General features: G+C 38.5%; 1 protein-coding gene across 1 annotated transcript; it reads right to left on the bottom strand.

The window, feature by feature from the left end:
• Nucleotides 1-201: 201 nt before the first annotated feature.
• Nucleotides 202-12,877, bottom strand: LOC101736114 (2-amino-3-ketobutyrate coenzyme A ligase, mitochondrial). The gene is made up of 9 exons (XM_021352758.3): nt 12,601-12,877; nt 10,922-11,082; nt 9,380-9,445; nt 9,138-9,239; nt 7,223-7,430; nt 6,013-6,193; nt 4,055-4,247; nt 3,311-3,488; nt 202-1,607 (listed from the first exon to the last, which is right to left on the bottom strand). The coding sequence occupies exons 1-9, from the start codon at nt 12,629-12,631 to the stop codon at nt 1,447-1,449; spliced, it is 1,281 nt and encodes a 426-aa protein (XP_021208433.1). The 5' UTR covers nt 12,632-12,877; the 3' UTR covers nt 202-1,446.
• Nucleotides 12,878-13,930: the final 1,053 nt, after the last annotated feature.

The raw sequence follows: 13,930 nt of genomic DNA, 5'->3' as shown, positions 1-13,930 counted from the left end.
AGTGAAGTGAAGTGAGTTCGCACAGCAATGTTAATCCAAACTAATTAATGTTTTTAGTGGTGCCATACCATAACGAAGGGTCATTGTGGAAGTAGGGCCGTGTGGGATTAAGATGAAACCAAAAATCAGACGGTTGTGGTTGATTCCTTCAATCAATTTGTATGTGAGAAAAGTCTCATTAACCAAAATAAAACCAAAGTGTTTTAATAACAAAATATATTTATTCAGTCACATGATTATGTGGATGAGAACCTTTTGATTGTATTTACATTAGAATAAAATAAATATGTCAAAAATACAATTAATTCAAATGCAATATCGTTAGTGGGTAGGCTATGAAACTATTACTGGAAAAACATTACCCAGCATAGAACCTATTGTTGATTTGAAGTCAATAGTAAAGAATCACATTCATAGACGCATACATAGATAAGTGTGTTTTCAGTTGAAAATTTTTTTTTATTCAATTTAGCTTTTTTGGTCACTAATGAGTTTCCATTAGAAATATTAGGTATTTTCCTACGAAATTGCCGTTTAGTATACAGAAAGCTAATAAATTTTTTTAATAAGTTTTTTTTATAATTTAAAATTTGCAATCACTATCGATACATCTTTGACAACGCAGTTGTGGTTTTTGCAATGCCTTTCTTGAATAAGTCAGATATACGTGAGCCAACGACCTCTTCATAGGTTTTTTCACACGACCATAGAGTTCATTTTTAGATCAAAATTTCCGTGTCGAAAGCGTTCAAGCCAATAACGAGTCGTGCGTTCGTTTGTAGTTCACTACGTACACGTCATTAATGTTGTGAGCCATTTATGCAGCATTGCTACCGTTACGGTACATGTGCTCCATAATTATTCGTATTATATCCATATTGATAAAAAAATTACAACACTATATTTGAATTTAGAATTTATTGCTCGCGATACATTAATTACGTTTAAAATGGCCAGTATTATAAAACGGCAACTTTATAGGTTATGTCGAGAAAACTGTCAGCTTTTATTGAAGTGAAACTTCTAATGCGACTTTCAACAAGGTTGCGTTAAATGTTTAACGCTCCTGGGGAGGGGAAATAGAAAGATACAGAGCGAGAGTAGATGCGTGGCACTCGAACGCATGCGCGTAGACAACGCTATAGGTCAGCGCGAGCGCTAGTAACGCGTAGCGTCCTATATTTTAATGAAATATTTAAAAAATATATTCTTCTATCTATAATTAAAAAAATATATAGTATAAATGTTGAAGATGTCGCATCTCTTATACACAGCATTCGCTATTACAAGAGCAATCTGATTTAAGGATGAAAAATGAAGAAACCGACACAGTACTACACATCGAAATAGAAGTTTCACTTCATTCACGTGCACCAAGTTGCACGCGCACCGTTTTTTTTTAATGGCCCTAAAAACGTTAAGAAATTAGTTTCGAAATTTAAAATATTAATTTTTAACGATGCCTACGTTTTTAGCGACCTCTGCGAAGGCTTGCACCGCTCGGGTGACGTCACCGGACGAGTGCGCCGCGCTCAGTTGCACCCGCACTCGCGCCGCGCCCTTCGGCACCACGGGGTAGCTGAAGGCGACCACGTAGACACCACGCTCTGGAGGAGACAATAATGAAAATTAATATCGATCGAGGCCGAAATTCGACCATTATGAATTTTATACTTTTTTGTTGCTATATCGTCTTCTCGCAATAAAACTGTATAATCTCAAAACTTCCTAATTTTACAGGAGAGCGTTTTAAAGGTTTAACATGTGATATTTTTAATATTAATCATCTTTGCAATGTTTATTTTGAATTTTTTACCAGTTAGATTATCCGTCTTATAAAGTATGATAAAATTATATATTAATTTTGTTAATAGTAGTCAAAACATAGGTAAACTAAAAAAAAAATTAATACTAAACTACGCTCTTTTGACAGTATTTATGAGAAAAATATTCATGATACCAAATGATTTAACTGAATTTCGAATATTTTTGGAAATTGTACACTTTAAATGCGAAAAGATGATATGACGACGAGTTCACTTGCATATTCCGTGGTTTCCTCAGTCCATTGACGTTATAGGTATGTGGCCATCTAGCATGGGACTTAACGTCGCTGTCAAACCAAAATCTGCTATGTGCAAAAACTCTATTTTGAATTAACGAATAAAAATATTTTCGTATAAAATTTTATATGAAGGTGAACTATTAAGAACTATATTAAATGAAAACCATAGATAAATATTAAAGCTTAAAACTTAAAAAAAAAACACATCAGTTTTTTTTTATACGGTAGATAGGTCTCTGAACTATACGAAAAGGTCAAAAAGTTCATCATCATCATTTCAGCCTATCGCCGTCCACTGCTGAACATAGGCCTCTCCAATAGATTTCCAGTGCGACCGGTCCATTGCCACCTGCATCCAACGAGACCCAGCGCTTTTTACTAGGTCGTCGGTCCATCTAGTAGGTGGCCGTCCCACACTGCGCTTGCCAGTACGTGGTCGCCACTCCAGGATCTTTCTGCCCCATCGACCGTCCTCTCTTCATGCTAAGTGGCCGGCCCATTGCCACTTCAGTTCACTAATTCTACGGGCTATGTCAGCAACCTTCGTTCTTCTACGGATCTCCTCATTTCGGATTCGATCACGTAGAGAAATGCCGAGCATAGCCCTCTCCATAGCTCGCTGCGCGACTTTGAGCCTTCTAAAAAGATCCCTAGTGAAGCACCACCACCAAGTCAAAAAGTTAAAATCTCAAAAAGTGCACATAGCCGATTTTGGTTAGACAACGACGATAAGCTCGAAGAGTCAATTACATTATACAACAGTAATCATTGACTTACACACATGTAGATCAGATCGAACTTTTATTTATTTATTGCTATGCGGTTACCGGAGCCCATAGACATCTAAAACGTAAATGCTGGCGGCACATTGAGATATAAGTTCTAAAGTCTCAAGTATAGTTACAAACGCTGCCCCGCCCTTCAAACTGAAACGCATTACTGCTTCACGGCAAAAATAGGCAGGGCGGTGGTACCTACCCGTGCGGACTCACAAGAGGTTCTACCACCAGTAATTACGCAAATTATAATTTTGCCGGTTTTGATTTTTATTACACGATGTTATTCCTACACCGTGGAAGTCAATCGTGAACATTTGTCAAGTACGTATTTCATTAGGAAAATTGGTACCCGCCTGCGAGATTCGAACACCGGGGTGCATCACTCAACACGAATGCACCGGACATCTTATCCTTTAAGCCACGACGACTTCAAATGATCAAAGAAGGACACAATTATTTTCCTCACCTAACATTCCTGAAGCCAAGTCCACAGCCAGTGATGCTTCTCCAACCATTACCGGACAAATGGGATGGTCGTCTCCGGCCACAGTGAGGCCGGCCGCCTTCAGTCCTTCACGGAAAGCTGTCGTGTTCTGGCGTAGACGTTGACGGAGTTCACCGCTACGTTCTACCAAGTCTAGAGACTGAATAAAAAGGATCTTATGTATACACACATCAGGACATGAGATCTGAGAGCTGATGCTAAATTACAAATACTAGCTTTTGCCCGCGATTTCGTCCGCGTGGAATACTTACTTTGGGATAACGCTAAATTTTACCCGCGACTTTATTTACGTAGAAGGTGAAAATATTTATAAATGTTTAGAAGCTATTTAGGGTACAAAAATCATGCCTTTTAACCGACTTCAAAAGAGGAGTAATAAACTCCTCTTCGACCTTGACGACCATTTTTCACATGGTAACATGATTTCTAGAGAATGCAAGAACCGATTCTGATAATCTACAATTTTAAAATCAGACCAGCATTTTCTGAGATTGGCGCGTTCAAACAAACAAACTCTTCGTCTTTATAATATTAGTGTAGATACGAATTTAATTTTAAAGTATGCAACAATTTTATGGTAATTAATACATTTTTTCAACGTGAATGCGATCTTCCATCTAGTGTCGTGAAACCCATACCTGTATCACGGCAGAAACAAATGGGACGTGGATTAATAAAAACATAAAAAATAGTGGGTATGTTTACCTTTAAAGAGGCTGCCACCACGGGAGGTGGAGGGGCGTTCGAGAAGAGATAGGGCCTGGACACGTTCCTAAGTAATGTGACCAGCTCTTTCGGTCCGGTTGTATAGCCGCCAGCCGCTCCACTCACTGCTTTGCCCAGGGTCGAACAGATGATATCCGCCGCCCCCATAACACCGCAATACTCTTCAGTGCCTCTGTGCGAAATGGGACTATTTTAGGTAGACGAGCATAACAAGCAAGCAAGGCGATTGCATGCAGCAGAGATGCGAATGTTGCGATGGATGTGTGGAGTAACGAGAATGGATAGAATACGGAATGAATATGTTAGAGTCAGTTAGAGGAAGTCTGAAAGTGGCACCTGTGACAGAGAAGCTGAGAAGTGCGCGTTTGGGATGGTATAGACATGTGATGAGACGAAATGAAAATGAGGTTGGTAAGAAAATGTTATCTATGAATGAGGAAGGATATAGAGGAAGAGGTAGACCTAAGAAGAAATGGATGGATTGCGTGAAAGACGATATGGGTAAGAGGGGAATGAGCGAAGAAATGGTATATGATAGAAGAGTATGAAAGGAAAAAACATGTTGCGCCGACCCCATGTGACCGGGAGAAGGGCAGGATGATGATGATGATGAGCATAGCAAGCAAGACGAGCAACGTAGGCAGCGGCTTCGCTCTGCCCTTGGCATTGCTGAAGTCCATGTGTGACGATAACCACTCACCATCAGATGGGCCGTGTGCTCGTCTGCCTACAAGGGCAATAAAAAAAATACGTCCCGCCTGATGGTGTTTTTTTTTTTATTGCCTAGGTGTGTGGACGAGCTCACAGCCCACCTGGTGTTAAGTGGTTACTGGAACCCATAGACATCTACAATGTAAATGCGCCACACACCTTGAGATATAAGTTCTAAGGTCTTAGTATAGTTACAACGGCTGCGCCAGCTTTTAAACCGAAACGCATTACTGCTTCACGGCAGACATAGGCGGGGCGGTGGTACCTACCCGGGCGGACTCACAAGAGGTCCTACCACGTCTCTCATAGTACCGTAATCATGACAGATATTTTGGCTACACGTAATGATAGATGGCGCCACTCGAAACAATATTTTTCCCGTCATGACTTACGCGAGTGTGGTGTTCGCTCACGCGGCCCGCACACACATAGACACCCTCCAATCCCTACAATCCCGCTTTTGCAGGTTAGCTGTCGGGGCTCCGTGGTTCGTGAGGAACGTTGACCTACACGACGACCTGGGCCTCGAATCAATTCGGAAATACATGAAGTCAGCGTCGGAACGATACTTCGATAAGGCTATGCGTCATGATAATCGCCTTATCGTTGCCGCCGCTGACTACTCCCCGAATCCTGATCATGCAGGAGCCAGTCACCGTCGACGCCCTAGACACGTCCTTACGGATCCATCAGATCCAATAACCTTTGCATTAGATGCCTTCAGCTCTAATACTAGGGGCAGGCTTAGGGACCCCGGTAACCGTACTCGTCGAACTCGACAAAGAGGTCGACGTGCAACCTAACCCATGCATCAGCCCGCTGAGTTTCTCGCCGGATCTTCTCAGCGGGTCGCGATTCCGATCCGGTAGTAGATTCATTCGCGAAACAATTGCTCTTGAGTTGTTAGGTCTCCTTCGGAGGCGCTCGGGCAGTTGTTAGCAAATCCCACCCCTCTTGGCTGAGCCTTTGCTCGCCCACCTGTCCTGGTGAAACTGGAAAGGCCTTCGGGCCACCAGTAAACTTTCAATCATAAAAAAAAAAAAAAAAAAAAAAAAAAAAAAAACAATATTTTTATTAGGTACTTAGATGGTACGAGCTCACGGCCCACCTGGTATTACGTGGTTACCGGAGCCCATAGACATCTACAACTGTAAATGCCGCCATCGTGATACAAGAGTTCTAAGGTCTCAGTTTTAATCAAGACCATAACTTTTACCAACACTTACCGGCCAGTTTCCCCGAAGAAGCCGGTCGCATGGCTGTCATCAACTACTAATAAAGCTCTGTATTTATCCGCCAGATCCCTCAGACCTTTTATTGGAGCCACAGTCCCGTCCATAGAGAATACTCCGTCTGTTACTATAAGCTTGATTCTTGCTTCGCTGTGCGCTAACAAGTGCTCCAATTCTGTGGGAAAATGTTTTTTTTATAATAGGCTATATAAAGAAATGAGTTTTTGTTGCACACCAAGACCGTCTCTGGCGCTATATAATGAATATTAACGTGATGTCGATAGTCCGTAGTCTAATAATTCAGAAGACTGATCTAATAGTCTTCTACAATACTCATAGCATTATATCATATAGTTTGAAATGGGAAAGGAAAGTTGTTTAGGTACTTTACTTTAAATATTCAGGTTATCTAGCGCATGGAATCTAGAGTTCAATTTAGAAATGTATTTTGAAAATGTGTATAGGTACCTATGTTGTCGGTGCGAGTTATCGAGATCCATGGGTATAACCAAAAAACGGACTAGAAAGGAGGAGACTAGTGAGATTTGTAAGTAACTTATAATTGAGGTGACATTTGTCACGTGACTCCTTGTCAATTCGTCGATCTTCTGTCGTGTTGATCGCTTTGTTGACACAACTATAATAGACTAGTGGTCGGCTGCTTGTCGAAATTCGACTATATAATTAATTGAAATTATAAGTTTGAACATTACTATGGGTTTATTGTCAAATACTATCATAGACTTCTGTAATAACAAATTTCGCCAAGGCTACACTATAGATAAATAATATTAAAGATATACAATATTAATCTATTCTCAATTTGATTTTAACATTAAACAAAAGTGTGTATAAGCGTAGGTATGTGTGTCAAATAGATGGTAGTGTGTGTAATGTTTTTTTTTATTGATTTAAAGTATGTTTATGCACAATTTGAAAAAAAAAATTATATTCTGCACTCCTGTATATTCTCTAAAGTGAGGGAAATTCCATACTCCTCCGTCCTTTTCGTAAAAAGGGGTACAAAGTTTTTACTTCACGTATTAATATATAGATAAATAAATAAATAATTTTGCTTAAAAACAACCAAACATCTGGAACTCACCAAATATGAAAAACGCAGTAAGAACCAGTTGAGTAAGAGTCGTTAGTACGAGTGTTTAAGACATGTCGATAAGGACGCTTTTGTTTCGTGTTTTCTTACCGGTCAAATCTCTGTGAGGGTATCGGTATTTCTGCGCCTTGCATAGCCTGATCCCGTCTATTATGGACGCGTGGTTCAAAGCGTCCGAGAACACCGCGTCTTCAGGCGTCAGCATGGACTCGAACAGGCCTGCGTTGGCGTCGAAACAAGACCCGTAAAGGATTGTGTCTTCGCGGCCGTGGAACTGAGACAGGCGGTTCTCTAGCTCCTGGATTTAGTAAGCATGGTCGAAAATTAACCCAGCGGTTTAGCTGAAACTGTGTCCCCTGAGCTGCTAAAGGCACTGTCTTATCACGAAATGATCACGTTTTGTTTACGATTTGCTACTCTTACATGGTGAAATTGCATCAGTACAAAATATATAACATAGCGGAATAAAAAAAAGGATTTTCCAAAAGTATATTGTTTTGATTTTTTTTTTAAATACACGTCAAAGAACTTCGTCTCATTGTAACAGTGATAGCAAGTAAATGTGTTTGGAATTCGGATTTCCCTTCTCTTGTCTCGTATGAGTATGAGTATGATTCAGTTGTGCTCATAGGCAGATCGAGGCCGCTATATGTAGAATATTAAGTTTAATTGCCGTCCTGTCTAATATTACAGAGTCAAATTTTATTTTTAGATGAGGAAAAATATAAAAATTAATATTATATATCGTACGGTGACCAACACCAAAACAAATTGTTACAATTAATTAAGTTACCTATGTACTGATTTTGAATAAATGGTATTACCGATGTAATTAATTTTTTTAAGGGATTTTATGACCTGGTAACAGACCTTTAGGTCAAATCTTATTTTAATTTTAATGAAAACTTTTTTATATGAAAGATGATATTATGAAATGAAGATGATTAATATGAAAAATGGCATGAAATGAAATAGAATGAAAACGAAATGAAATGAGATGGGCGGATATGGGATGAAATATAATCTCAGTAAAATAGTGGTCATTTACTGAAACTTTGTCAGTGGACTTTTGGAGGATCCCGAGAAGTTACGTTCAGCGGCTTTCGTTTCATTTTCCCATATTTGTACACTTCCACAGATTCTAAACAGTTAATAAGCCACCGTTATTACACATTTAAACCTGAAGAAACACTACATAGACAAAATAAAACAAATCACACTTCACTCCTCGCGTTCCCGCCAAAAAGTCCCACAATAGACATTATATTCCGAAGCTTACAGATTAATTTAACGACAGATTAACTTCGAAGCTACCTCCTCTTCATTGAGAAAATTGTTAACGATCGATATCCATAGGTGTATTGTTTGAAACAAACTATTGTCTCCGTGACGAGAAGCTATAAATTTTGTAAACATAGAACTTCTACTAAGTTATGTTATTACATAGCGACAATTCAATCAACCACAAATAAACCCAAATTCATTAAGCCGATAGTTACATACGTGTAATACTAAGCTACTGAGCATTTCATTTGGTCGGGTTATATTAGCGTTATCGTCTACTCTAGTGTTTCGTAGTAATGGAACGCGTCTAACTCATGAAATGTAAACATTTGGGCCTCTAGTTTTGAAGTAGCTATGCTCACGCTGATGCTGACAGTGTTATCATTCGACTCTCGATTGCGTCTCAGTTTGTTTGTGTTATTTTCGCCGATTAGGTTAACAAACTTATATCCCTATAAAAATTAAAATAAAATAAAACATATAAAAGTGACTTTTTTATATTTGATCCCAAGGTTGTGAACCCCAGAATGTGTGTTTACAAAATTTATAGCTTCTCGAGACGGGGACTACAGATTAAATGATTGAATTTCGAATGCTACATTTGTGATTAATAACAAAAACCTTTTGAGTGGCAGTAATGATTATCGCACATATATACTATTGGAACATGTGGTAGTCGAAATAGAGAAAATAATACAAAGAAACAATAGGAAAAATATACCTTGTGTATACTTTGAGTACCGCAGATAAATCTCACTGAGCTCAAGCCGGCGCCATATTTCTTCAAACCCTCTCTAGCCGCTTCAACGACTTCAGGATGATTCTGCAACATGTTTTAAATTTCTTGATAAGTTTAATGTAGCGCATATATTCAATAGTACAGATAATATAATTTAAAAAAAAATACCTCAATAAATTTAAGCTGCCGTTAACTTTTAATTAAAAAAGTTTTAATCTACTTACCGATAAGCCTAAATAGTTGTTGGCACAGAAGTTCAGGAATTCTCCTTGAGCACCTTGGACCCGCACCTGTGAATCAAAAAAAATGTGTGTATATGAATTTGGAACGATATTTTAATAATAATTCCTAAAAACGAATTGGCAAATATATCGTTCTAAATAGAAAATTTTTAGGTGTAAACCTTTTTAGGCATACATACATAATGCACAAGACAATTTTAGCGGTAGGCAGCGGCTTGGCTTTGCTCCTGGCATTGCTGAAGTCCATGGGCGACGGTAACCACTCACCATCAGGTGGGCCGTATGCCCGTCTGCCTACAAAGGCAATAAAAAAAAATCTTGTTTAATACTTTTTTAAATATCATACTACGTTTTTGTTTATGCACCCGATCGATTCGCTCGAAGTAAAGGCCTTTACTGGCAACTTCGAGTCACTTTGAGGCTTGAGGGTATTTTGGCGGGAACGCGAGGAGCGCAGTTATTTAAACTGTTTTATTTTGTTAACTTAATGTTTCTGCAGGTTTAAATGTGTAATAGCAGTGGTTTATTAACTGTTTAACAACTCTGAATTTGCACAAATGTGCGAAAATGAAATAAAGCCCATGGACGTGGCTTCTCGGGTTCTTTCAAAAAGTCCAAGGAAAACGTCTCAATAAATAACAACTGAAAGTTTATTTCATTTCACTTCATCTAGTTTCTTTTAATTACATACTAATTGATTAAAGTATTGATTTAATCAACTTCATCTCATTTCGACTCATAATATAACATTTCATAAAACAGAATATTTGTTCGTTCTTAATAATTATTGGAGATCTTTAAATAATCGACAATGGCGACGCAAAAAACTAATTGCCACACTTAAAAAGAAAAAAAAAAGAAAAGCAGAGGAATCTAATTAGTATACCTAATTCTAGGAATCTAATTAGTAAACGTAGGCAAAAGCATTTTAGTTATAGTATTTTTGTTGACTAATAAAAACATGATTGTCTTGTATCTTCATTGTATTTTCAATGACACACAATGTCACACTACTACTTACTTAACTGACTATTTGTATTACGTAATCAAAGTTTTCGCGAAGCCATTCTTATCAGGTAATGTGCAATGGAATGAATGTCAAGACGCTGAAATACGAAGAGCGTCAACAACTTAATAAACGTTAGTTGTATAGAACTTTATACGGTTTTACCTGTTAACAGTAATTTTGATGAGCACACGTGACCGCGAGTAATTTTAACAATAAATAACATGTGTTTCGAAATTGAATTCATATTGTTTCTTTTTTTTTTGTTTCACACGTTGTCAAGTTTTCCAGTCTTTCAATGATTGTTTTTTTTTTTTGTAACATGAGGTTGTAACGATTGAGATTGTACGAACCTTGTAACACGAGGGTCAAATCCCGAGTTCTATAATACTTCGCATACATTCGCTTCATATCAACGTTCAGCTTTGTCAGGTTCTATTTTGATAGTTTTTTTTAAAAGCACTGGGTATTGAAAATTGGCCTGCACTTTTAACATCGATAATTGCGTAATCACTCACCTTAGTGTCTTGCGGCGATGTGAGCACCCTCTCATGTTTCCAAGTCTTAGCCCTCTTGATTTCTTGCAAGCGGTCCTCTAACACATCTCGGAGCTTAGCTACACCAGCTCTTTCTTGCCTCTTCACTTCGTGTAAATGACGAACTTGAGTGCCATTCAGTACTGAAAAAATAAAAGAAGTGTAGTCAAAAAATTTTCAGAAAAAAATATATGCATAGAGACGTCAGTCCTTCGGAAATACCTTTTTATTTCTATTAAATATTAAAATACAATACATTTTAATACCATTTACTTCTCTGTTTGTCTTCCGTTTTTTTTTTTTTTGTAGATTCAAATTAGATTCTGTATTTTAGTAAAAATATATAATATCAAATCAGTTTTAGTTTCTTCAGAAGATAAAAGTCAGTGAAGTGATATATTCTGCTACTTATACCTACCTAACCTAATTTAAATTTACAATGCTTTCAATAAATAAATAAGAAAAGAGTAATTTATTATAAAATCTCATTGTCAGTGACAAAACAGAACAGAACACAAAATGCATCTAAATTCTAATTCTTGGAGGTGCCAGTGAATATGATTGAATTTCGATTACTGGGCGAACCCTAAAAATACATACGTTTCGTAAAAAATCGTAACAAGTGGTTGTTTTGTTGTGGTAATTGTTCCAAAATTCTTATACCTAGTCATCGTCTAGTATATATTATTATATGTATACACGTGAAATGGTGACGAAGTATAAAGACTAAACTTTCTAAACTTGTCAAAAAAACAACGCATTCTAATTATTTTATCATTAAAACAATAAATGCATTCATTGTATTGAGCGATTGTCCTTGTTTTCAACCGCGATGTTTCAAAGTTGAATGCTGATAGGGCACAAGCAAAGCTGGTAACGTGCTAAACGTTTTTTTTTCAAGGTCTGTGTAACAATACGGCATACGGCACATGTTCATTGCCGTTGTAGTCTATAATCATTGCAGATAATGTCTCGCTCGGTGAATCTAGCATAACCCCTCGAGAGGAACCCTCTAGAATAGGTAGGGAAAAAAGCAAATATGTAGATAGTATGTAATTTTGAAACAAATGTATTATTTTTGCATTAACAAATATCTTCCTGTCTCTGTTACTTATTTTCATCATTAAAGTCAATAAATTTTACGAATACTATAATCTGTGGAATGGACTCTGCCAAAATATTAATAGGCATGTAGGTACATACATACTTTATAGGTTTAGGTATACTTTATTTGTTACTCGACAAAGACGCGCCATTTTAACGTAAGAATCGTATTAAATTAGCGCCTAGAGTTATTCATGTAACACTATGAATTTACTTAGGTAAGCATTATTAGAACAATTTTACAATATGTATGACATTTCCTTAAAATAAAATTACTTGTATACCTATATTTTATTTTACTATAGCACAAATTCCTATAACATTTAGTTCAGCAAAACATTCATGTTTTATCACAGCCACCTTATACAGCCTTATGTTAATTTACATGATAACAAGCAGTATAAAATATTAAAACAACACAAACACACGAAAGTTCATAGAACACGCAAAATCGGTATCTTTCAGTTTAATATAATATTAAGAGATCAACTAAAAGTGAGGAAAATTATTGTTGGTTAATTGTTATTGAATTGAAATATAAAATGTCAGAAACGTACCGTTGCGTAGTAGCTGCGAGCGCAGAGCCATGGCGACGAATGGGGGCGCGCCGCGCCGTTGCCGGCGGAATGGAGGCGCGGGCGTCGGGCTAGCGGGGCTGCACCGGCCGGACCAGTCACGCAACTTGATACGAAGAGTGTAGCCGCTGCAGCTTAGGTAATAATTGTGTGATTGTGATCCATTGATCTAAATAATTTCGACTATTCGAATTCCATAATAAATGCTCGGTGCAAAATTACTTTTCTGATCGAGTGGTTTTTGAAAAGATAACTGTTGTGTCCTTATACGAAGGTCGTTCCGAGAATTTTAATTGAATATTGTGACTGTTGCGTGACCATCTCTAAATATTACGGTTAATTTATGATATTATGCTAAAAGATTTGCCGCAACTGCCAACAACAGGTGCTTTTTTTTTCCTACCTAAGCTGATAGCCTTGAGAGGCTATTTCAGTGTAACCTTAACTATTAGGTGAGCTCACGGGGCTCAAACCTGACAACGTTGCTAACACGAACCCTAGCAAGAGCCGTGCTCCGCAGAATCTACCACCGGATCGGAAACGCGACCCACTGAGAAGATCCGGCGAGAAACTCAGTGGGCTGTCTATGGGCTAATTCGCTCGTCGAGCCCTCCGTCGCAAGCGACGGGTTCGACGAGGACGGTGACCGGTGCTTGCGGTGCTTAAAAGTACCGTTAATGGATCAGGAGGACCCGTAATGACGTGCTTTAGGCGACGTCGACGGTTTACCATTCGGTCTACAGGGTCGGGTATGTAGTTTCCAGCGGTCACGACAAGAGGGTTCTCATGTCGTGCCGCCTACTCAAAGTGGCGCAGCGATGCCGACTGTAGATACTTACTAACGGAGTTGAGCTCCAGGTCATCGTGGAGATCCACGTTCCTCAGGAACCATGGTGCTCTGACGGCTATCCTGCAGAATCGGGATTGAATAACCTGAAGGGATTTCAAGTGGGTGCAGGCCGCGTGAGCGAACACTACGCTTGCATACGCCATGACGGGGCGTATGCAAGTTTTGTAGAGAGTTACCTTATTACGGAGGGACAGTTTGCTTCGACTACGAAGCATTGGGTAGAGTCGTCCTAGTATAAACGCGGCACGGTCGCGTACCGTTTTAATGTGGGGACGGAATGTCATCCCTCTGTCGAGGGTGACGCCTAGGTATTTGACCTTCGAGGCCCACGGTATGGGCTGGCCAAAGAGAATGATGGGGCTAACGGCGGAGAAATGTCGCCATTACAAATTTAAAAAAATAAAAGGATTGAACATTATTTCAATTATTTTTCAACAGTTCATCAACTCTGGGCGATGTCGT

The sequence above is a fragment of the Bombyx mori genome, chromosome 19 (genome assembly GCF_030269925.1).
Source record: "Bombyx mori chromosome 19, ASM3026992v2".
Taxonomy (NCBI): domain Eukaryota; kingdom Metazoa; phylum Arthropoda; class Insecta; order Lepidoptera; family Bombycidae; genus Bombyx; species Bombyx mori.
The sequence above is the reverse complement of the archived record's forward strand: the minus strand, read 5'-3'. Positions and strand labels throughout refer to the sequence as shown.